Here is a 22,253-nt window from a genome sequence, read left to right on the forward strand (position 1 = left end):
ATTAGACAGGATTTAAAAAATATTTAATAAGCTGTCCATCAAAACAATACATTTAGAAGTTCCAAGGCTAAAGTAGGCTCTTGTTTCCCAAAGGAAAAGCTAATAAATCGGTGTTTCCCCATGCACGGCTGGGATTTTGGAAAGTCACACTACCAAAGTTCAGAGCATGAAGACTAGAGCTAGAGCGGTTTTACAGAGAACAAACCGAATGAGGCGTTTGTGGATACAATCCCTTAAACAACAAAAGTCTGGTGAATAATGAAAGGAGGGAAACTTCGCTAATACTCTACCTCTCATAACCCCCCGCCCACTGGATTATTTTGGGAATTAGAAATATAACCATATATCGGCACAGGGCACACACTCCCAACACTGCAACATTAAGAAGTCATTCCACATTAAAATATAGACAGTATTTCTAATGAAAATACAAAGTGTGCCAAAACTCTAAAATGCGTGTGTTTATGCACTTTAACGGCAGTCTACAGTTAAAAAGGCTATCCTACAGATCTGGTAACTCCATGAAAAGCAACCATGCCCCTTTATAGCTCTACACCTTCCTTCTCGATTTTGAGATACCTTCACAAAACGAACGCACACAACCTATTTTCTTTAGTGCTTCCCGTCCTCCCGCCCCACGAAACATCAATACATATATATTTTTAAGTTCACATAAACTGGTAACTGGCACCTGTAATTCAATGTTTGGAATACGCTTAATTTTGAAAGTTCTAATAAGATGTGTTCAGGTTGGAAGCGAAAAACTACCTTATAAGGGTATAAAAGACTGAAAGCAGGAAGCGGCTTTGACAAAACTAAGGAAGTTGCAGCGCGCTTGCTCACTGGGGGACTTTTTTGAGGCAAGAGAAGTAACACATGACATCTTTCTCTCTCAAATTAAAATGTGACTTGGTCCACCGGTATAGGCGCAGTAGGAGATGGGAAAGACCGGAGTCGGAATAGGAGAGGAGGTGGGTGGTCAAATAAAAGCCCCGACCTAGGTTCCCATTTTCAGAGTCTGATTCTTCCCTTTCCCCACCCACACCCCTGGGCAGAGTGTTGTCACAGCAATCTTGCAAAACCTACAAGGAGTGCTTCTCTTTTCTCGCTCCTCTGCCGGCTGTCCCCGCGCTCGATCCACTCGGTCCCCAAATCCACGGGCAGGAAGGGACATGGAGGCAAAAGAGAGCCGGGTGCACGGGGTCTGAGACCACCCCGACCGCACCGCGGGCCCCGGAGGAGCGACCGGCCCCACGTCTCCTTGGGCGGCGCTGCCCACCGCGATGGGGGAAGGGCTGGGAGGGGTCGCACAGAGCAAGCCGCTCCCAAGGGGTTTCTCGGCCCCGCGCCCCCGCCCCGGTCCCAGCGGGTGAAGCCAGGCAACAAGGGAGGCCCTGGCTCCGGGCCCCACCCCTGGCAACACGGCGCGGCTAAGATTGACACGGCCGGCGGCACCACCTTGCCGCAGCACACATCTGCCGACCTCCACCCACCCCCGCCATTTTCCCACCCCCGCCTCAGTTTCCCCACCCCCTCCCCCGCCCGTCAGCCCCCTTACCCCGTGCCACAGTCCACCACACAGGCCGGCAGCCGTCCCGCCATCTTCCTCCTCGCCTGCTACTGCCGCTGCCGCCGTCTGCTCCGTGCTGATTGGGGCCAGGGATTGGCGGCAGGAGATCGGAGCTATCTGACCATCCACAGCCGCGCCGCCGTCTCCGTCCGGGGGGGGAGCCGGGAAGCCGAAGCAGTAGCGAGAAAGCAGCAGGCTCGGTCAGCGGCTACCACTTCCGCAACCCAGGCGGGCAGACAGTCCCCGCCCTGCCCCGCCGCGGCCTCCTCCCCTTCTCTCCCCTCCTCCTCCCTCCTGCCCCCACCCTACAACTTCTTCCCCCCACGCCGCCTTGCCCCAGGAAGCCAAGATGGCCGCCGGTGCCGCCGCCCCGGCCAGGCCAGGCCCAGGCCGCGAGCGCTCCCCCTTCCGGCTCCGAGCGGGAGGGGCGAGAGAGCATGCGCAGTGACGTGCTGCCGCCCGCTGCCGCTCGCGTCCCGACGTTAATGAAGTCCACTTCGGGTTTTCCCAGAGGGTAGGGGCGGGGAAGTCGGCCGGAGCCTCTGATTCTCCTGAAGCTGGAAGGGTTCTTTAGTTTCAATTACTAATGTGCTAGGATGGAGGAACTGCAACCCGCAGCCGCGAATATCTTCTCCATTTCCCCAGGGAAAACTGGCTTAATAGAAAACGTTCTACACACAACCTTCTTGTAACTTGGAAAGTCCGCTTTTCTGGGTGGAAATGAGCGATATCAGACCGAGGGTGAGCACTCGGGTGGGATGGGTAAACAAAGGCTTGCTCCGTATCCCTTCTGCCTTCGTGCGGAGTTTTTAGTCATTTACACCTGTGCATTGTTACATTGCACAGGACAAGTGTTACAACATTGTCTAGATTGTAGGCCACCCCAGGGGCAGGCCTGTACCCACGAGGAAGACAAACCTCCTCGGAGTGCGTTCTACATAATGTTCTCTATAAACGAGCGGTCCGTTATTCAAGGCTTTTGGATGACGGCAAAGATAACCTCTGCAATAGTTCAGGCTTTTACTGTTTTACCAGCAGGATTATACCCAAAAAATTAGGAAAAAAAGGTTAAAAACTGGAAAGCCTAGAACAATGGTTTTCAAACTTAAATGTGCATCAGAGTTACCTGGAAGGCTTGCTGAAACAGATTGCTGGGCCACATGCCTGGAGTTTCCTGTTTAGGCGGTCCGGAGAAGGGCCTGGTAATGTGCATTTCCAACAAGTTCTCGGGTGATGGCGTGGGACCCCACCTGGGGAACCTAGAAGTTTAACAGCTTTCCACCCGATTTATCTTCCGGTAAATCATCAATTTGCTTATGTAGCTGAAATAAAAAATATTTTCCCTAAGAAGGGATGTCTTATTCACAACAGAAGTTAAAAGTAAGTTGTTAGACTGGGCTGCGAGATGGAAAGTAGGCTTTTCACCTATCTGACAGATAAGTATTGCTCACCTACTCAATTATGGCAGGGACCCTACTGCTCCTGAGTAGTCATTGGGCACAAAATAGATAAGGTCCTTATCTCAAGAGTTCACAGTTTAGTGGGAAAACATAAATTGTGTTAAAAGCAATACCAGAGAGCAGGGGGCTATGAGAAATGAAAATTAAGGGTGGGAGAATGGGAGGGAAGTGGAATATAGGGAAGGCTTCTCTGACAAAGTGACATTTTAAAGATGAGGCAGGAGATAGGGAAAAGGGTGAGGAGGAAGGGGAGCCCTCCAGAACAGGAAATGGCAAGTCAAGGACCTGAGGTGGGAAAGAGCTTGGATCCTTTCACCAATTCAAAGAAGACCCAAATGGTCAAAGTGAAGTGAGTCAGGGAAGTTGCAATGGGAGATGGAGCCAGGGAGATAAGAAGATTCAAAATACAAGGATTTGTAGACTTCTAAAAGCAGCCTGGAAGCCATCAAAGAGATTTAAGCAAGGAAAGGTGGCTGCTTGGTAGAGAATGGACCCCACAAATTAAAGATGGAAGTGAATGGTCTTATAATACATTGTGTGCTATAAACCAGGGATAGGAATTATGTGAGCAGTAACATCCAGATGGGACCAAACATGCAGAGAGACAACTTAGAGAAATCATCATCACCAACTAGTGCCCAGCACATCCACAGCTACTCACAGAAAACAGATAAATAATTCTCTGGGGAGGCTTTCCTCAGTGATTGTCTTCCAAGAAGTCATGCAGAAGTGGTTCTCTGTTCAGATGCATAGTTGCTTTTCTCCCTACATTTTAGAAGACACTAAGTGAGGATTCTTTGCTGCCTTTCACAACAGCAGATATTTAAGGTCATTTAAGGTCATTTCATCTTTGAGAAAAGATACCTGAAGATCAGCTGTGTCAGAAAAGGGACATGTGGGTTGGTTGGGGTAAACAGTTGTTTCCAGCAATACCAGTAGTAAGTCAGGAGCAAAAGGATCTTACCAAATGGGTCCTGAGAACAGAGGTTAGGAACTTAAACAGGTCCATCAGGGAAACCCACACTGGTGGATCCTCAAGATGGCTGCTCACATACAGGCCTTGTGTGGTTTGTCACAGAAATAGTTACATCAAGGGTCAGGAACTGGAATGCTCCCAGGGTCCAAACAGGTGCATTATGTGTAAAGAGGACCCTGAGTAGGTTTGTTGATATGGAGAGTCCACATCCCCACCAAAGGCAGTAGAAAACTTGCTCCACAGAGATGTAGACGCAGTGTTGCCCAAACTTCCCTTTGGGGGGGGATAATCTATATTTTTTATCTGTTGGTAACTAATTCTCTGCAGGCTATATCTGACCTGCAGGCTACCAGTTTTCAACTGTTTGAAAAGTTTTCAACTTTTGATCTGGGAAGCTCTTCAACATTTACATAGAGATTGTATTCAAATATGCAGCTCAGATCAGTGCTAGATACTGTATCTCATCAGCATAAGGGAAGCTTCTAGGATAGTCTCTTTCATGGAGTCAAGTCTGCTCTTTGTAAAAGATGCAACTGTTAGAAACCTTTGGAAGCTTCTAACACTCACTGATGGCATTATTTATGCTTGTTCCTCATAATTTGTCTACCCAAAAACACTTTGCTTGCTTAAGACCCCTCCTACTTCCTACTTCCTAGTGCCAGAATTGGTGAGCCTCTGGAGTGTTGCTGTGGTTCAGCCTTCCTCAGCGTCATGCAGCCTTCAGATGCACATCTAGCGAGAGTGCATCTGACCACCCTATTTGCATATGTACCCTTCCTCCTCCAAATACAGAGAAGCAGAGGATGTCGGAGCTAGAAGGGCTCACAGAGATCATCTTTAGACAAGAAAAGGAAAGCAGTGGTGGATGGGTGGGGTTTGTTTGCCCCATACCCATTCATCCCTAATAGCACCCCAATTTCCTTTTAGTTCAGATCAACTTGTCACTTTCTAAGCCCAGTACCCAACATTTCAAGCATTTGTGAGTCTTGTAATATCTTTCCAAGAAAGCCCCTTTTGCTTAAATTGGTAGTAATCAGCTTTCATTGCTTACATCAAATTTAAGAATACTAAGTGATACAGAGGACAACAGAATTTAAGTGACTTTCCCAGTATCTCAGAGAAACTAGGGAACAGGACCCGGACCAAAGCCCAGCTCTTTTCAGGGCTCTTTAGTTGTAATGCCACAGCATTGTTTAATTTTGACTGATATACTAGTTAACCAGTTACTGTGAGATTTCCTAAGTTATTTGTGTTTTAAGGCCAACTTAGCAAATGTTTCTGGATCTTAAATGTCCAAGAAACTCACGTATCACTCAATCTCCATTATGTTAAAATGAGAAATGTTATTATTTTTTAAAAGATTTTATTTATTTATTTGACAGATCAAAAGTAGGCAGAGAGGCAGGCAGAGAGAGAGGAGGAAGCTGGCTCCCTGCTAAGCAGAGAGTCTGATGCAGAACTCGATCCCAGGACCCTGGGATCATGACCTGAGCCAAAGACAGAGGCTTTAACCCCCTGAGCCACCCAGGATCTACATGTTGTTGTTGCTTTTAAATCAACATAAGTACTTGCTGCAAGGATGACTATTTGCAAATTAGCAGACCAATCAAATCCACAAAGAATATTGATCAAGGGCAGATAGATAAATGGTCAAGCTGTCCATACAGCCTAATGGTGAGAGGAAATGGCTGTGAATCTTGGCTTCTCCCTAGTCCCATTGTGTGATCTTAGTCAACTAACTTAATGTGTAGAGACAGCACTGAACTTAGAATCAAGACACTTGAGGGTGGGGATTCCTGGGTGGCTCAGTTGGTTAAGCGTCTGGCTGTTGGTTTTGGCTCAGGTTGTCATCTCAGGGTCGTGAAATGGAGCCCTGTGTCAATCTCAGAGTGCAATACAGAGTCAGCTTAAGATTCTCTCTTCCCTTCTTTCTGCCCTTCTGGCTCATGCACTCAAGCTCTGTCTCTCAAATAAATAAATAAATAAAATCTTTAAAAAAGAGAAAGAGACTTGAGAATGAATTCTTTAATCTATTTTAATCTATAAATTTGCAGAAATAACCTATGGGGTTGTTTAAAGCTTGAATTTTAGGAAAGGATATTAAAAATTAGAGAATGATCTTATATGGACAAATCAAGAGGACGGTGGTGTAATTTTAAATTAATGACTCTTACTTATTACCTAGACATACAGACTTAAACATCCAAAAATGTGTCCTCCTCATCACAGAGGTTATCTTGTGGCCTACATGCTTACTCTTTTCATGCTACCATTGTGCAGAATATTTTTAGAAGATCTACAGACTTGCCTTCAGAGCCCATGGCACATTCTCTTAAATGTCTCCCTTGGTGGCTAGTCTTGGCCTTTTGTGGTTAGATTTGATTTTGGAATTGGTCAAAAGTCATTTGTGTAAGAGCTCAAGTTCAGTGAATAAAATGGCAGATCAACTAGAGCTGTTTTTTTGATGGAACTGCTTTGTGTGACTATAAAGTAATAAAACTAGTTTTCATAAGTGACTTTCTCAACTGCTGCTGCCCACAAACTTCTAAAATGAAGTTCTGGAATGATTTTACTCCATGACTACATCCCTGGGATAAAATATCTTATACTCATTATATGCTTCATTTCAATTGAAAATATATTTCATATAGTAATAATATTGTACAGTGTTTGAAAGGAGGTGAGAATCTGTGGGATCTATCACTATCTGGTCTCCATCACCACTGCAAAAAAATGAAGTTTATTTAATATATAAATCAGTTGGAAAGAAAATACAGGTTAGACTCCCTCACCCCCTCCCACATACATCATATTACATATAAACACAAGTTGCAGATAGACTACATAAATCTTCAATATAGAGTAAAATCCATATTCCTCATTGTGGTCTGCTAAGCCCATTGTATCCGGGTGCCTGCCTCCCTTTCCAACTTCTCCTGTCCCTCATGAGTTAGCCACATAAGCCTTCTTGCTCTTCCTCACACATACTGAGGCTGTTTCTACCTGTGTCTTTTCCCTGGACTTCTGTCCTATCATTAGTTATTCCAGAATCCATTTAAATTTCATTTGCTCAGGACAGCCTGTTCTGACCACCGATTCTCAAGGAGACTTTCTCACTCCCCCATGTCACCATGTTTTAATTTTCTAGTGAAATGCCTTTTTTATATACTGGTTTATTTGCTTATTATCTATCTCTCTCAACCAGAAAAACATGCCCTCTAAAATCTGAAAAGGAATCAGCTGATAACAAGTGCACAACAAATATCAATTGAATGAATTAGTTAAAGAATAAAAATAAGACTCTAAATATATTAGAATAAAATTTAGGAAAATATTTGTATAATCTCAAAGTGGGAAAGACTTTCTTAAGTAGAGACTCATAGCTATTAATGGAAAGACTTGGTTATATAAACAATTGGATTTTCATTGGCTAAAGCTTTTTCTAGAAATTATAGATTAAAAAAATATTTATATTACATATAACAAAGGTTAATATTCTAAGAGTTAAAAACAATAATTAAAGTGCAAATAATCCAACAGAAACATTGGCAAAGGCTATTAACATAAACTCCCTACAGAGGAGTAAGACAATTAAAATAGACAACTATCATAGAAAAAGAGGCTTTTCATTGCTGATAGTAAGGGAAATACAAATTAAACAATGGTAACATCTTTAACCCACACTTCACAACATTTAAAATGAGAAAAAAGAGTCACCTGGGTGGTTCAGTTGGTTAAGTGGATGCCTTGGGCTTAGGTCATGATCCCAGGGTCCTGGGATGATGAAGCTGGGCTCCTTCTCAGCAGGGAGTCTTTTTCTCCCTCTCTCTTTGTCCCTCCCCCTGCTTATGCACACTCCCTCTCACTCATCCTCTCTCAAATAAATAAATACAATCTTAAAAGAAATACGATAAAATGAGAAAAATATGCAGAGCTGATAAGTGTACATGCACTTGCATTGTACACCGTTCTGAGAACATGAATTGCCCCACTTCCTACGAAGTTAGCCATTGATCTCAATTTTTTTTATTTATGTGTATTAGTATGTATTAGTCTTAGGAATCCCATTTTGGTGAATCCTAAAAAAATAAAAGTACTATAATAGGAGGGAGAGAAGATTATGATCATGAAGAATTATTTTTAAAATTTGGAGTTTTAGAAATACATTCTTTTTTTTAAGATTTTATTTACCTATTTGACACAGAGAGAGAGCACAAGCAAGCAGAGCAGTAAGCAGAGGGAGAGGGAGAAGCAGACACCTGCTGAGCAAGGAGCCCAACGTGGGACTTGATCCCAGGACCCTGGGATCATGACCTGAGCCAAAGGCAGACACTTAAAGGACTGAACCACCGAGGTGCCCTAGAGATACATTCTTCAAGTTCCTCTCTGACCAGGTAAATCTCAGGTTTCTTCTAACATAGAAGAAGGGGAGCTTGGGTCTTAAGAGGCATTCACAATCTCTTCCATATGTCAGTAATAACCTGCAGGGCAATGTAGCAGAGACTGGTATTTTGTCTTCTCCTTAGTAACAATACCTGAATTTTACTAATGAGCCTGTGTGCCCCAAAAAAGGCAATATTTCTCAATTGCATTTGCAGCTGATTGTGGCAGTGCAATTAAGTTTTGGCCAGTGAGATACAAGTAGAAGTAGTGAAGTAGAGTTTCTAGAAAATAACTTTAAAAAAGGTTTACTCAGAATACCAATTTTTTCCCCTTCGCTTTTCTTCTGCCTACACCGTGGATAAAGTACCTGGAGCTCCTCAGCCGCTATGAATGGTTAACTGACCTTGAGACCAGGAGCCATGTCCTAAGGAAGATGGGGCATAAAAATGGAAGGAACTCAGGTTCCATATGGCCCTGAAGTGCCATATTAGCCCTTGACCACCTACATTCAGGCTTATTTTACATAAGAGAAAAATAAACCCTTAGTGGTTAAGCCACCATAATTGGGTGTTTTTAGTTATATGCAGCTGAATCTCATCCTGATTGATAATGCCGTGGGTGATCAATAGGGACTGGAGAGACCGTATTAAATTCGAAAGCCCATACAGCATCAGTAATATTATCGCCATGTAGGCATGTGGAGCCAGATCTTCCAGTTTTTCATATTAAATTTTCCCCAATATTTTGCCAACAAAACGTTTTCTTTGCTGTATCTAGACCAAAGGCCACCAGTTTGTGACCTTGGATTTGTAGTGTGATCTAATATTTGGAAAGATGCACAAAAGCGGGGGGTAAGAAAGGGAGAAAGGAAGGAAGACCTCCTGCATGACACAAAATGAAGAAACCTTTTAGAACCTCTAAAAGTAAGGAGAGTTTAATTCGAGCCCAAGTGAAGACCGCTGCCTGGGGAACATGTTCTTTACAGGGAAGAATGTGCTCCAGAGAATGAACTGTCTTTAACAGAGTTAAGTACTTTCTACATCTTATCAAAGCTCAGCAACTTATAGATTCACATATAGAGAGGAATCATGAATTTTATCGTAAAGCATTGCAGGCAGTGGGGGCACTGATGGATATCTCAAGGATAAGACAGTTTCCCATTAGGCTACTCATTCACAAAGCAGATGTACAATGCGTGCATGGCAGGCCATAAATCAGGCTCTGGGTTAGAACAAAGTTTATGTACAGTCATGTTGATTTAGAATGAAAGCTACAATGGCTTCCTTTGTATATCAGGCCTTTAAAGAGGTTTTTTTTCATCACTATATATGTACCTTACCCTCCCCTTTCCACAGTCTTGCTTTCTGTGGTTTCAGTCACCTAGGGACAGCCACGGTCTGCAAACAGATGACACTCCTGAAGTAGCCTCAAAGGTCAATGGTAGCCTAACACCATATCACAACACTTGTGTCGTTCGCCTACTTCATCACATCACGTAGGCATTTTATCATCTTACGTCATCATAACAAGAGCAATAAGACATCTTGAGACAGAGTGAGAGAGACCACAATCACATAACCTTCATTACAGTGTGTTGTTATATTTATAATTGTTCTGTTTTACTGGAAGTTATTGTTAACCTCTGACTGTGCCTAATTTATAAATTAAACTTGATTATAGGCATGTACATACAGGACAAACATATATAGGGACCAGTATTACCCACGGTTTTGGGAATCCACTGGAAATCTTGGAATATATTGTCCAAGGATGAAGGGGGACCACGGTACCTACTTATATGTGGTTTAAACATAGAGACATTATGGAAGATTGCACAGAAAACAATGGAAACCTAAAAGGAGATGCGACTGAAGGGGGAGGTTATTGACTTTTTCCTTTAACTCTGAATTTCCTGTCTTGTTACAATGAATACACATCAATTTTGTAATATAAAAAGTCTAATAAGATAAGAGGAAAATTGCTGAAGTTAGCCAGACTGAAACTCCAATGCAAATGCCACAACATAACCATAGAAAGCTTTTAGGATAACCCAGTCAGAGGAAGTTCAATTTGTTTAGGAGAAAGTCATTAATTTAAGTATTAATACCTAAAACTAGAAAATACAGATTTGAGAGGGAAGGCATACACATATTATAGGTTACAGTGACTTTTGTTAGGTGTAGATGAACTGGAGGTCACATATATATGCCTGTCAATTACAGAAAAAAATGCTCCAGGAAATGGTACCCTCATTATTTTTTCAATGAAAGATAAAAAGAAGTACATTCTTAGTTCTCTAAAATTACATTGTGGCTCAATGTGTGCATTGCATTTAGTTTAACACATTATACTATTTTATTAAAATCGATTCGAGTTTTGGAATAACTCAGATTTTTAAATATTTATTGCTTTTTTTTTTTTTCCTGCTTGCCTCTCAGGCATTGCAATGCTCTTGAAAACACATATTTCAAAAATGTCCTGGCTTCTCATTCCAATTTAAAACTGTATTTGGTTCCAGTTTGAGGAGAAGAAACTAAATTGTGAATACATTTGTTCAGACACATTTATTTTCATCCTTTGGTAGATTTGACAACCTGTAACAGTTCTCACATTTCTGGAACAAGTCCACTAATTATAGAAGAAACTAATAATAACAATATGATAAATAATAAATTACTTAACTGTATGGAATTATCCAAAATGAAGTCATTGAACTTTCTCCGTGTGCTTGTTCCCCCCAACCCCAACCCACCCCGACATGCACCATGTACCACAACAGCATATATGCCTAGGAAATTGTGATACTTAAATAGTAGTCAACTGCTCTAACATGAAGTCAGTGTTTTTCTCATAGAATAATAATTGTACATGAGAGTCTTGGTATTAACAAATGAGTAAACTGGAGCACAGAACTAAGTGACTTATTTAAGATCTCACAACAAACTAGTACAGTGTATCTCTACTTAAATATGTCTCTAGAGGTTCATAGATGATAAGAGCTATATTGAAAATCCAAACGATTGGGGTGCCTGGGTGGCTCAGTTGGTTAGACATCTGTCTTGGGCCAGGGTTCTGAGATCCAGCTCAGTGGTGAGCCTGATTCTCCCTCTTCCTCTGCCTGCCTCTCCCCCTGCTTGTTCTCTCTATCTCTCAAATAAATACATAAAATATTTTTTTTAAAAGAAAGAAAATTCAAACAATTCTTGCGAACTATAACAAATTCAATGATGTTATAAAATCTTGGCATAATTTCTAGTAGGTAGAGACACTTATGATGGTAAATTAGAGAAGCCAAACTCAAATCAGCTCAAAAATTTAAAAAAAAAAAATTCTTTAGAATGAGTGATTTCAAATAAGTGTAAATTCCGAGAGGCAAATGGGTTCAAGTGTCGCTGGATGCAAAGGTCAAAAATAGCAGAATCTGCCTCTCTCTTTTTGGCCTGCCACTGTGGTCATTCTCAGGCAGCTTTACTAACACAGTGGCAAAAACAGCCTATGTTCTAACAGTTCATCAACAGCGGGGCAGAAAGCACATCTTTCTCAATGGCCTGAACAAAGGAATTGGGAGTAGCTCTCATTGGCTGGTATGCATTGGGTGTCCTTCCTGGCCACTTCACTGGAGCTAGTTGGCTAAGCCTGAGTCACATACTCTACCTCTTCCCTACAAATTCCATCAAAAAGAAGTACCTGTATAGGAAGTGGAGGAGGCATAGTCACACAGCGGAAAAAGTGCTTATTACCCAAATAGAAGTAATGAATATAAGGCAAAGAAAAACAAATCTATTAAATTTACATTGAATCGTAAACTGATATACAATTAAGTGCTAATTTCTTGCTTAGTGGTTGGGTGCTCCTGGTATTTTCATTAAAAAAAAAAAAAAAACAAAAAAAACAAAAAAAACTACCAACCCTCTAGAAGAGGATACTGTAATACCAGGAAAAACTGAAATATGCTGAAAAATATTGTTGAATTTGGAAAAAAAAAGATGCATGGTATGTGTATGTGTATACTGACAGTCCATAAATGAACACAAAGGCAAAAGAAAAATTAAGATGTTGGACATCTGCCAAACATTACATTAATTTAAATGCTTAATTATTCCCTCAATCCTGTACTGGGAAAGCAATCATTATGTTTTTGCAGTAGCATTTGTTTATTTTGGTTTCCATTTCATCTCTAATGCTGATGAGCTTGTGCTAACTTCACTTAATCGTATTCCATTGGAAGGCATATAATTATTCAGTCCATAAAGAGTAATGGCCTCATACATAGCTAATTTTTATCACAGTGTAACTAGAACTCTGCTCATTCATTTCTCCATTTGTTCATTTATGCATGGGCCATTTACGAACCAGGAACAACGCTGGACATAAGATTAGAGAGATGAGTAATCTGCAGCCTCACCCCCTGAAGAAGTCAAAGTGCAATGACGGAAACACACAAATAAAAGTTAAAGAACACTATGGCAAGGGATTTGCACAGGTCTTTAGAAGCAGAGGAGGACCCATAACTTACACAGCTGAGAGACCAGGCAACGCTTCAAAAAAGAAGGTGTAGGGCATTCTTTCCAGGGCAAAGAGGGTGACAGGTAATTCTGGAGAGAATGACATGTGCGGCAACACAAAAGCTTAAAAGGAACCGTGGGAGTTTCAGAAAAAGGATATAATTGTGGCTGTGGTATAAGCTGTGTACAGGGTCAGAGTCAAGGTGAATGACTCCTTGTGCTAAGTTTGGACTTGATCTTGCAGTTCGAAAACCCTGGTTCCCAAACTGGGACCCAGCTGACAGCAAAGAGCCATCTGGAGAGCTTGTTAAAAAGACAGATTGCTCAGGCACCACTTCCGGAAATTTGCGTTAAGGAAGACTCTGTGTTTTAAGAAATTTCCCTGTGTGATTCGGGAACATATGCAAGTTTAGAGAACCACTGTGGGGATCCTTCAGAGGGTACTGGGAAAGAGAATAACATGTTTTGGAAAGACAGCTCCTTGCCAGTGGAAAGTTGCAGTAGAGCAGGTCAAAACAGGAGATGGAGAGACCTGATTAGGAGACCATTGTGATAGAACAAATTGAGAAATGGCTAGCACCCACACGGCAGCCAAGGCAGTGGGGGTGCAGAGGAGGTGAACGCTCAGATATATTTCTGAGAAATGTAACCCTCGGGACTAAATGATCTGTTTGATGTGGGAAGTGGTGTGTGTGGGCGGGGGGGGGGGGGGATCTACTTTGCGAAGGGTGCCCTTGAGAACCGGAAGTAAGAGGCAAGCAGGAGGTGTGGCTGTGACCGCAGGGGGATGTTAGCTCAAGGTGGGAGACCAAGCTGGAGCTTGCCAGGGGCAGGAAGCCAAGGCTTGGGACTGGGCCATGCAAGATCCAGAGGCTCGGTTCTGAGCTTCAAAACTTGCTGACGATCTTCACCTGGGGTTACCTCCCTTCTTTGTGCCACTTGGGGTCCCTGCCAATAGTTATCTCTCACAGCCCCTATAGTAGCTACTTAGGCTTTTTCTCTGGCTTATAAACTGAAGCCAGGAATTATGTGACTCTATGTTCTTAGAGCCTAGCCTAGTGCCTGCACATACTTGATGCTTATGTTTCTAAGTAAATGAATTTTATTAATTACCTAGATACAGCTACAGCCTCATTATATCTGTACAGGTTAGGGCTTCGTGTGTGCGTGGGGGGGGGGGTATATAAACTTATATTTCTATAATTGTACATGCTTCCTTTATTACTTTCCAAAATGCACATTTTTATGAAGAATAAGAGTATGCCAGATACAGGGCTTTCTTCCAAACACTAATTATTGCAAGATGCATGTGTAATTAATGAAACAGGCATCTGCCGCAGATATTTAAATTCTACCAAAAAGAGCTTGATTAATAAAAAATTACTTTCTAAAACTTTTAAGCTAATTAATTAAAGACAAGGAGTAATTTTCAATTCAATTATCCAAATAAGTGCATGTGGATCTACAGAGATTATTTTTAAGTAGAGTGGTATGTACTTCAAGGTATCAGTCTTTTTCTCATTGGTAGTACATGGAATAAATAAGAGAGGCTAAAGCCCCAAGGAGTCACTACCATGCAAAATAAATAATAGGACAGAAAATGTAAGGCTAACTGAAAGGATATGTTTTCACTCTCTTCACTGATTGGATCATTCTTTTTTTTTTTTTTTTCTTTAATTCCCTATTATTTTTGCCTTCCTTATTGCAGATGAGCGCCCACTGACTACTGAACTGGAACATCTTATTTACAGGGTTTCAAATCAACAGAAAATTCAAATACTTACAACTTCCCTTTATAATCTACCCTCATGAGAAAAAGCAATGACAAGTCAGCAAGTTAATATCAGTAATTACAAAGTACAATTTCCAAACAGATGTGGGAATTAACATCAGAGAACCAAAAAATGTAAAATAGCAAAGATATCAGCAAAAATTAAGAGAAGTATTTTGAGGGGTACCTGAGTGGCTCACATGGTTAAGCACCTGCCTTCTGCTCAGATTATGATCTCCAGGTCCTGAGATCAAGCCCCAGGTTGGACACCCAGTTCAGCGGGAAGTCTACTTCTCCCTCTCCCTCTGTATTTTCCCCCTGCTCATGTTCTCTCCTTCTCTCTCTCTCAAATGAATAAATAAAATCTTAAAAAAAAAAGTAATTTTTGGATTCTAATGCCTACATTTCAAACTGGTTATTTGTACTTAATTTTTATATATGGATACCAAATTATACCTCTCTATCCCTCTTTAACTCTTTGTTATTTCCCCGTGTGTGTAAATGCATTTGATATAACCTAATACTGTGAAAATTTGTAAGTTCCTGTTTCCCCTGATCTCCAGGAGCTTGTTTTATGCTTCTCAACTTATAATTTACAATATGTATGTGCTAGTTCATTGCCCTTCTCTTGCTCTGTCTATATTGAAGGAAGTTGGGTCTTGCCAACTCCATTTGCTAGGCTCCTTTGCCTATGCCACAAAGAAATTAGCACAATGAGGGGCGCCTGGGTGGCTCAGTGGGTTAAAGCCGCTGCCTTCGGCTCAGGTCATGATCTCAGGGTCCTGGGATCGAGTCCCGCATCGGGCTCTCTGCTCAAGGGGAGCCTGCTTCCCTTCCTCTCTCTCTGCCTGCCTCTCTGCCTACTTGTGATCTCTCTCTCTCTCTCTCTGTCAAATAAATAAATCAATCTTAAAAAAAAAAAAAGAAATTAGCACAATGAAAGATAAAAAGACAAAGTAGGAACACTGGCAGAAGAAGAGGAGAAACCAAGGTATTTCTCCTCCTCTCCGACTCAGAGAGCTTCCCCCACAATGGCTGCTTCTCTGTGATTCCTATTTCAGGTCTAGCCAGAATCAATGGCTCTAGGACTCTGTTGACCCTAGGGATGGAGAGGAGAGGCTTCCTGCTATGGCTACTGGCTGGGGTGCTCATCCTTCTCCAGTTTGGCTTTTCGGTCCTTCCAACACATTTGTACCTAGTTCCTGGTGTTAAATTCCCTCAACTGACCTACCTCACTTGGGCTCTGATTTCTGGTTGGACCCCCATCTCATACATTGAAGTCACAATACCTGGAAAGTTGTTAGGCAAAGAACAAAATGATTATCATCACGGAAGAATTTATGCAGGTACTGCAAGGCTCACATCCAAAAATGTGAGATATAAAATAACTAATGAACGTGTTGTTGAAAATATATAATACAATGGAAACAGTTACTTAATTTTTTAAAGCCACTTTCACTTAGTTCTTATCTTCATTCATTAGTAATCTCCCATCAATAGGGAAACTGTGGGGAATGGAGCAGAGCGAACAAAGAATCATGCCCACGCTGAGCCCGAAATAGTTCCAAGTAGAATTGCCTGTACAAAAGAAAGAGAGATGTAATCAGCACTCAGGGTAGGAAACAAGATGCATTTACATGGTTACTGTTAAATAACAATGAAGACCTCTCTGAAGTCCCCCGCAGCTAACTCCCCAGACACTCTTTCTTTCTCTGCATTAATCTGACCTTCCCAATATACAAAAGCAGTCAAGCTTCATTGGATGGAAGAGTCTAAGACAGTTGTCAGTTACCTAAAGGGCCTGGGGATGAGCCATCCTTTGAGATAGGCTTTGAAATCAGTTTTGGTGCTCTATGCAAAGTGGACGCTGTGATTTCATGATCTTGGGCAGGGTTTGGTTCATCATGTCTAGCTCCCAAGCAAATCCATTTCTGATTTTGTTGAAGCCACACTGGAAGCCCCATAAGGGGCCAGTTTTATTCTCCAAGGAGTGATGGGTCATGTGTTGGTTTCCTGGGACTGCGGTAGCAAAGTACACAATCTAGATGGGGGGCACTTAAGCAACAGAAATTTACTGTCTCACAGCTCTGGAGGCTGAAAGTCCAAGACCAAGCTGTGGGCAGGGGGGCTCCCTTGTGAGGGTTGTTGGGGGAAAATGTGTGCCAGGCCTCTCTCCTCATTTCTGGTGGTTTGCTGGCAATCTTCTGTGTTCCTTGGCTTCCAGAAGCGTCATCCTGATCTTGTCCTAGCATTCTCCTTGTGTGTGCATGTCTGTTTCACACGTGTGCATTGTCTACCCCAATTTCCCTCTCATCGGGACAGCAGTCATTTTGGATTAGTGCTTACCCTGATGATCTCAGTTTAACTTGATCACCTCTGCACAGATCCTATCTATAAATAAAGTCACATTCTGAGGTCCTAAGGGTTAAGACTTCAGCAAATCTTATTGAGAGGAACACCATTCAACCTCTAACTGGCCATTTATACAGATTAGCTCATTGTTTCTTGCTGAACTTTTCTTCCCACACCCACCTACCCATTTCTTTCCACCACAGCCTTCTGGCAGAACTTAGGTCAGGAGCCCATTTGGTAAACTCATTCACACTGAAGCATAATTCACTAGAATTGTCTTTGTCTATTTATAAAGTATAACAGTCCAAAAGGATATGAAGCAGCAATAAGAAAACAATAAAGTTTAATATACTGTCCCTTCTGGAAATATGTACCTTTTATCAAATCACAAGAATATACCCATTCCTCACTGTAATGTGAATGGTAGCAACACTTTTTACTTTAAAAAGTTGCTAAGAAGCCCTTGGTTTTCATTGTAATTAACATAAAAACTGCATTCTCTATTAATGGCAGAATAAGGTTAAGATTCCATGTTGTTGATACAATGGTTTGCACTCATAATTTCTTACTGAAGATTACTGTAAACTTCTTTAACACTAGCTAAAAACATAAACACTGCTGAAGGAACTGTAAACTTGGTAATAGCTACTGAAACATTATTTATTTCATAAATGGTGCAAAAAATTGGCAAGATATTTGAACCACTCAAAGGAGCAATGGCTTTTTTTTAAGTCCATACCCTCCTATAATGCCTCTGCCCATAGCATTTAACCCACTGAGCCACCCAGGCACCCCTACCCATAGCATTTAAAAGCCATGTTTGCACCCAATGAAAAATTTATTTTTTTAAGCTAAAAAGTGTGGGATATGATGGCACCAATATCACATTTAAGAAAAACTTAAAAATAAAGTGACACTAAGAACTCAAAGGTAAGATAGAACAACTTCATGCTCTAAAATACAACTGATTCGTAATATTCACAGAATCGATTTTCTAGAGCCTCTGCCAACCTGGAATTAGCAAATACTAGGCCATCATTCTTTGGGAAGGACAGGGTGCAAGGCTCTGGTCACAACTTTTTGTCAACCAAATGCATAATCTTATTTTGTATGTGCTTCTTTTTAAAGGCACATTCCTTAATATGCGTTGCTGATTCATGAATAGTGAACCCGTGGCCAGCAACATCGTAACTCATGCCTGAATGAGGCTTGTCTAACTGTTTTCCCCTTTGGGCACATCACGGTCTTCTTGCACTTAGGAACATTAAACAGCGTGTCAGGACTCTGCTTGAGGGCCATTTTAAATAGCAAAATCAACTGCGAAAAACACAAAAATGTGAAAAATTAGCACTAGATAAACCACAAGAGGGATATTTGTTTACAGTATCAGAGCCAAATCAAGAAGGCAAAGAACCCCCTTGTTGGACCTTAGCTGGGAACATGCCCAATCAGCAACTCAAATTTTGCCATTCTGTGCGTATCTGGGAATGACCATGAAAGTGGCATGGGTATTGATTTTGGGGTTACAAATAAAATTTTTATTGAATAGAATTCTCAAACATGGAAGCCATGAATACTGAGATACTTTAATCTGGCTTCCATGACCCATAAGTTGAAAGAAATAAAAAAAGGCTCTATTTGTCTCACAAAATCAGTTATTTACATTTAAGGTTCATATTTGTAAGCTGAGACCTTGTAGAGTGGTGGATAAGTACAATGTTCAAGTCCTTCTACTGATTATCTGAGTGACCTTGGGCAAGAAGGCAAGATCTCTGTGGGCCTCAGCTTCTTATTCATTAGAAGGTTTAGACTACAGCTAAAACATGTGTGTGTGTGTGTGTGTGTGTGTGTGTGTATATAAATATATATATGCATACATTCACATACGTATATATATATATACAGATACTTTTCAAGTTATCTTAGAATTCTAACACACACAACAATGCTCACCCATAAATGTGTTTACCATCAGGAAGACATATAAGAAATAATACCCTAGATAGATGGAGGGCAGTGGTGTGATGGGAGATGTTTCACTGTATTTCTTTTGGTGTTTGAACAATGAAAACATATTAACTATTTTAAAAAGTAAACTATATAAAGAAGGAAGAGAATAAGAATTAGACTTTAAGAAGAAGGAAGGGGAAAGGAGGAAGAGGTATTTTAAGCTCAGATGACATTATGACCATTAGGTCACAGGGTTTTCTTCTTTTACGTATCTTTTTATAAGTCACATATTTATTAAGGACTTACTGAACACCAGGGACAGTACTAGACATTATTCATTCTATTTAATTTTTTCTTAGGCCTGTGAAGTACTTATTAGGTTGAATCACACGAAATTGCTGATTTTTAACGATTTTGACCTACACAAATGTCTGTTGCTTACATTTAACCTAATGTTAACATCCTCATTTCAATGATGAGGAACCCAAGGTTCCCAAAAGCTGAGTAACTGCCCAGCAGCACACACAGCTTCGAAGGCCCCTGACCTGAACTGAGATCTGTTCCCAGAGTCATGTGTATGAATTTCAGGCCATGAAAATAAATGTACAAGAACTTTTTTTCTTTTCCTATATGTGACCTTAAATGCCACCAAGTGGCAGAGATGTGATATCCATTAAGTCAGGATCGTCTCCTCTCACCACTTCACACTCACTCCCTAGAAGTGCTACACAGATGCCTCAGGCTCAGGAGCCCTGGGGTCTCCTAGTCATTCCTTCTGATTTCCGCTCCTTTTTGGCAGGGAAAGGGAACTCTGGGATCCCACTCCCTCCTCCTTAGCCTTTGGGGGAGTGCCACATGTCCCCTTTGTTCTCAGGGAGGAAGACAAAGTATACATCACAGACTACTTTCTCTGAAACCACCACTGGCTTCCTCACTGGGTCTCCTGGATGCAGACCCTTAAACTAGTTTCAAAAGGCAGAAAAGTCAGGATTTGACATATTGTCCACAATCCAAGGCTTGAGTCCTTTAAGGCATTGGTTTGAAATTTCAAAAGCTTAATCTTCTACATTTATAGACTCTTCTCTTTAACTCTTTCCTGCTTAGAGTTTCAAAGCCTATTTTTCTAACTAAAAAAATAAAAAAAAAAAATCAAGAATCTATGTTTGCTTTCATTCTTTTCTTAAGGCAATAAAGGCAAAAGAATTAGTAGCCTGAAAGGTGAGTGTCTGGGAAAGTATAGGGGTAACAGGAAAGAAGGAAAGAATGGATGGGAAAAGAGGAACACATAAGTTAATGTTCAAAATACTGTCCTGCCGCATACGTGTGCTATTCTTCTCTCAACCTGACTTCTCAGGTCATCGTCATGCATAAGGAGAAGGGGTGCCTGGGTGGCTCAGTCAGTTAAGCATCCAACTCTTGATTTTGGCTCAGGTCCTGATCTTAGGGTCCTGAGACAGAGCCCTGCATTGGGCTCTGTGCTGGCCATGGAGCCTGCTTAAGATTGTCTCTCTTCCTCACCCTCTGCCCCTCTCCCCAGCTCACTCTCTAAATATATAAATACATAAATAAGGATGAACAAGAAGTTGCATAGACCCAGCTTTATTTGAAGAATACAGGGTTAGACCATGGAAATATGGTTACAGTGATTTTCATTTGTGACCATGTCTAGATTAAAACAAGAAGTTGCCAGTCTTACTAAATAGAAGGGATCTTTTTAGGCAAGTGAAACTGAAACTTAATTTCCAACCAAGAGTTGAATAGCAACCTGGCACTGATTGAATAGGAAAGTCCATTGTGGCTGCAGCTCTGTGGCCCTTTTGCTTTGCTTGTGAAGCAGTTCTTTTAGACATAGATGGGGTGCTGGGCCACTATTTAGGCAAGACTCACATAAAAAGAAATCTATCAACATGACATGATAAATCAGAGAGGAGAGTCAAGCAAACGGTACTGCTATGCTGCATCTAAATTGTAAAAGTGAGGAAGGATGGGGAAAACTGTAATTAGAGGCATGTGAACTCTCTTGTAGAAGGAACAGCAAAATATACTATATTTGAAATTATAGTGGGAACTTGAAGTCCTAAGGAGATGGGAATAAGAATAAGAGAACAAGAAGAAGGGTAGAATAAAAGGGAAAAGGCACAATGTGTGCTCAGACTCAGAAAAGTATTTGATTAGACACCTCTAAGAATCAGAGAAGGAACAGCAAAAAAACCCCATTTCTCCTAAGTACAGTAAGAGATACAAGGTTGGAGAGGAAAAGAGTGAGAGGTGGTGGGGGAGGGTTTGACACTAACAAATTTAATGGAAGAAGAGTGAATGTTTGTAAGAGAAAAAATAAAAATTGATTTTTTTGAAGTAAAAATATTTTCAAGGTACAAAGTCCCTTGGTCAACCATTAATGTTTAATTTAGATTATACAACTTTATCGGACTTACTATGTATTTTTCTAAAAATAGTTTGAAGAGTGCTACCCAACCTTCGTGGCCACAGTTCAGAATACAGTTATGGAGTCTCATATAATCCCAGATAGTTTCTTCTCCTGTAGGCTAATTTTGTTCTCTACCTGCCGAACTGAGAAAAGAAGCACGCGCGCGCCTGGGTGGCTCAGTGGGTTAAGCCACAGCCTTCGGCTCAGGTCATGATCTCAGGGTTCTGGGATCGAGTCCCGCATCGGGCTCTCTGCTTGGCAGGGAGCCTGCTTCCCTCTCTCTCTCTGCTTGCCTCTCCATCTACTTGTGATTTCTCTCTGTCAAATAAATAAATAAAATCTTAAAAAAAAAAAAAAAAAAAGAAGCACGAGTTATTTCTTCACCAAGGAGCGATTGTTAAACCGGCTCTAGTTCTTGAAGGAGAGGCAAATGTATGGATGTTTCAAGTTTCTCTTATAAAGGTTTCTCCTGAGGACACCTGGGTGGCTTGGTTAAAGTGGCCTTTGGTTTGTTTGGGTCATGATCCCAGAGTCCTGGGATTGAGTCCCACATCAGGCTTTCTGCTCAGCAGGGACTCAGCTTCTCTCTCTGCGTCTTATCCAACTCACGCTCACTCTCTCTCTCAAATAAATAAATAAAATCTTTTAAAAATAAATAAATAAATAAGTAAGTAAAGGTTTCTCCTTGCACAAAGGATCTCTCACAATTGTGGGGGCACTTTATGCTCTCAGCAGTTTCAAATGACTGACTTTGTTGGCATTTTGGTAAATTCTATCATAAAGGGCATTTTCTACAACATGTGTTTTCACATACTGCTTTTCCACTATCAAAACCAATAAAATATTAGACGTGGTTAA

The 22,253-nt window shown here is 41.2% G+C and overlaps 1 protein-coding gene and 1 long non-coding RNA gene across 3 annotated transcripts in view; one reads left to right on the top strand and one right to left on the bottom strand.

Annotated features, from left to right (window-relative positions):
* ACTR3 (actin related protein 3) overlaps nucleotides 1-1,898 on the bottom strand; it is a 59,627-nt gene extending 57,729 nt beyond the window's left edge. For both annotated transcript variants that reach the window (XM_059166682.1, XM_059166683.1), the window contains exon 1: nucleotides 1,559-1,898. In XM_059166682.1, coding sequence (XP_059022665.1) covers nucleotides 1,559-1,602 — 44 coding nt within the window. In that variant the 5' untranslated portion in view covers nucleotides 1,603-1,898. The remainder of the gene's footprint in view (nucleotides 1-1,558) is intronic.
* Nucleotides 1,899-2,003: 105 nt separating this feature from the next.
* On the top strand, nucleotides 2,004-14,963 carry LOC131826941 (uncharacterized). The gene is made up of 3 exons (XR_009351810.1): nucleotides 2,004-2,311; nucleotides 8,211-8,400; nucleotides 14,603-14,963. It is a non-coding gene; the product is annotated as an uncharacterized LOC131826941 (long non-coding RNA).
* The last annotated feature ends 7,290 nt before the right edge of the window (nucleotides 14,964-22,253 follow it).

The sequence above is a fragment of the Mustela lutreola genome, chromosome 3 (genome assembly GCF_030435805.1).
Source record: "Mustela lutreola isolate mMusLut2 chromosome 3, mMusLut2.pri, whole genome shotgun sequence".
Lineage (NCBI taxonomy): Eukaryota > Metazoa > Chordata > Mammalia > Carnivora > Mustelidae > Mustela > Mustela lutreola.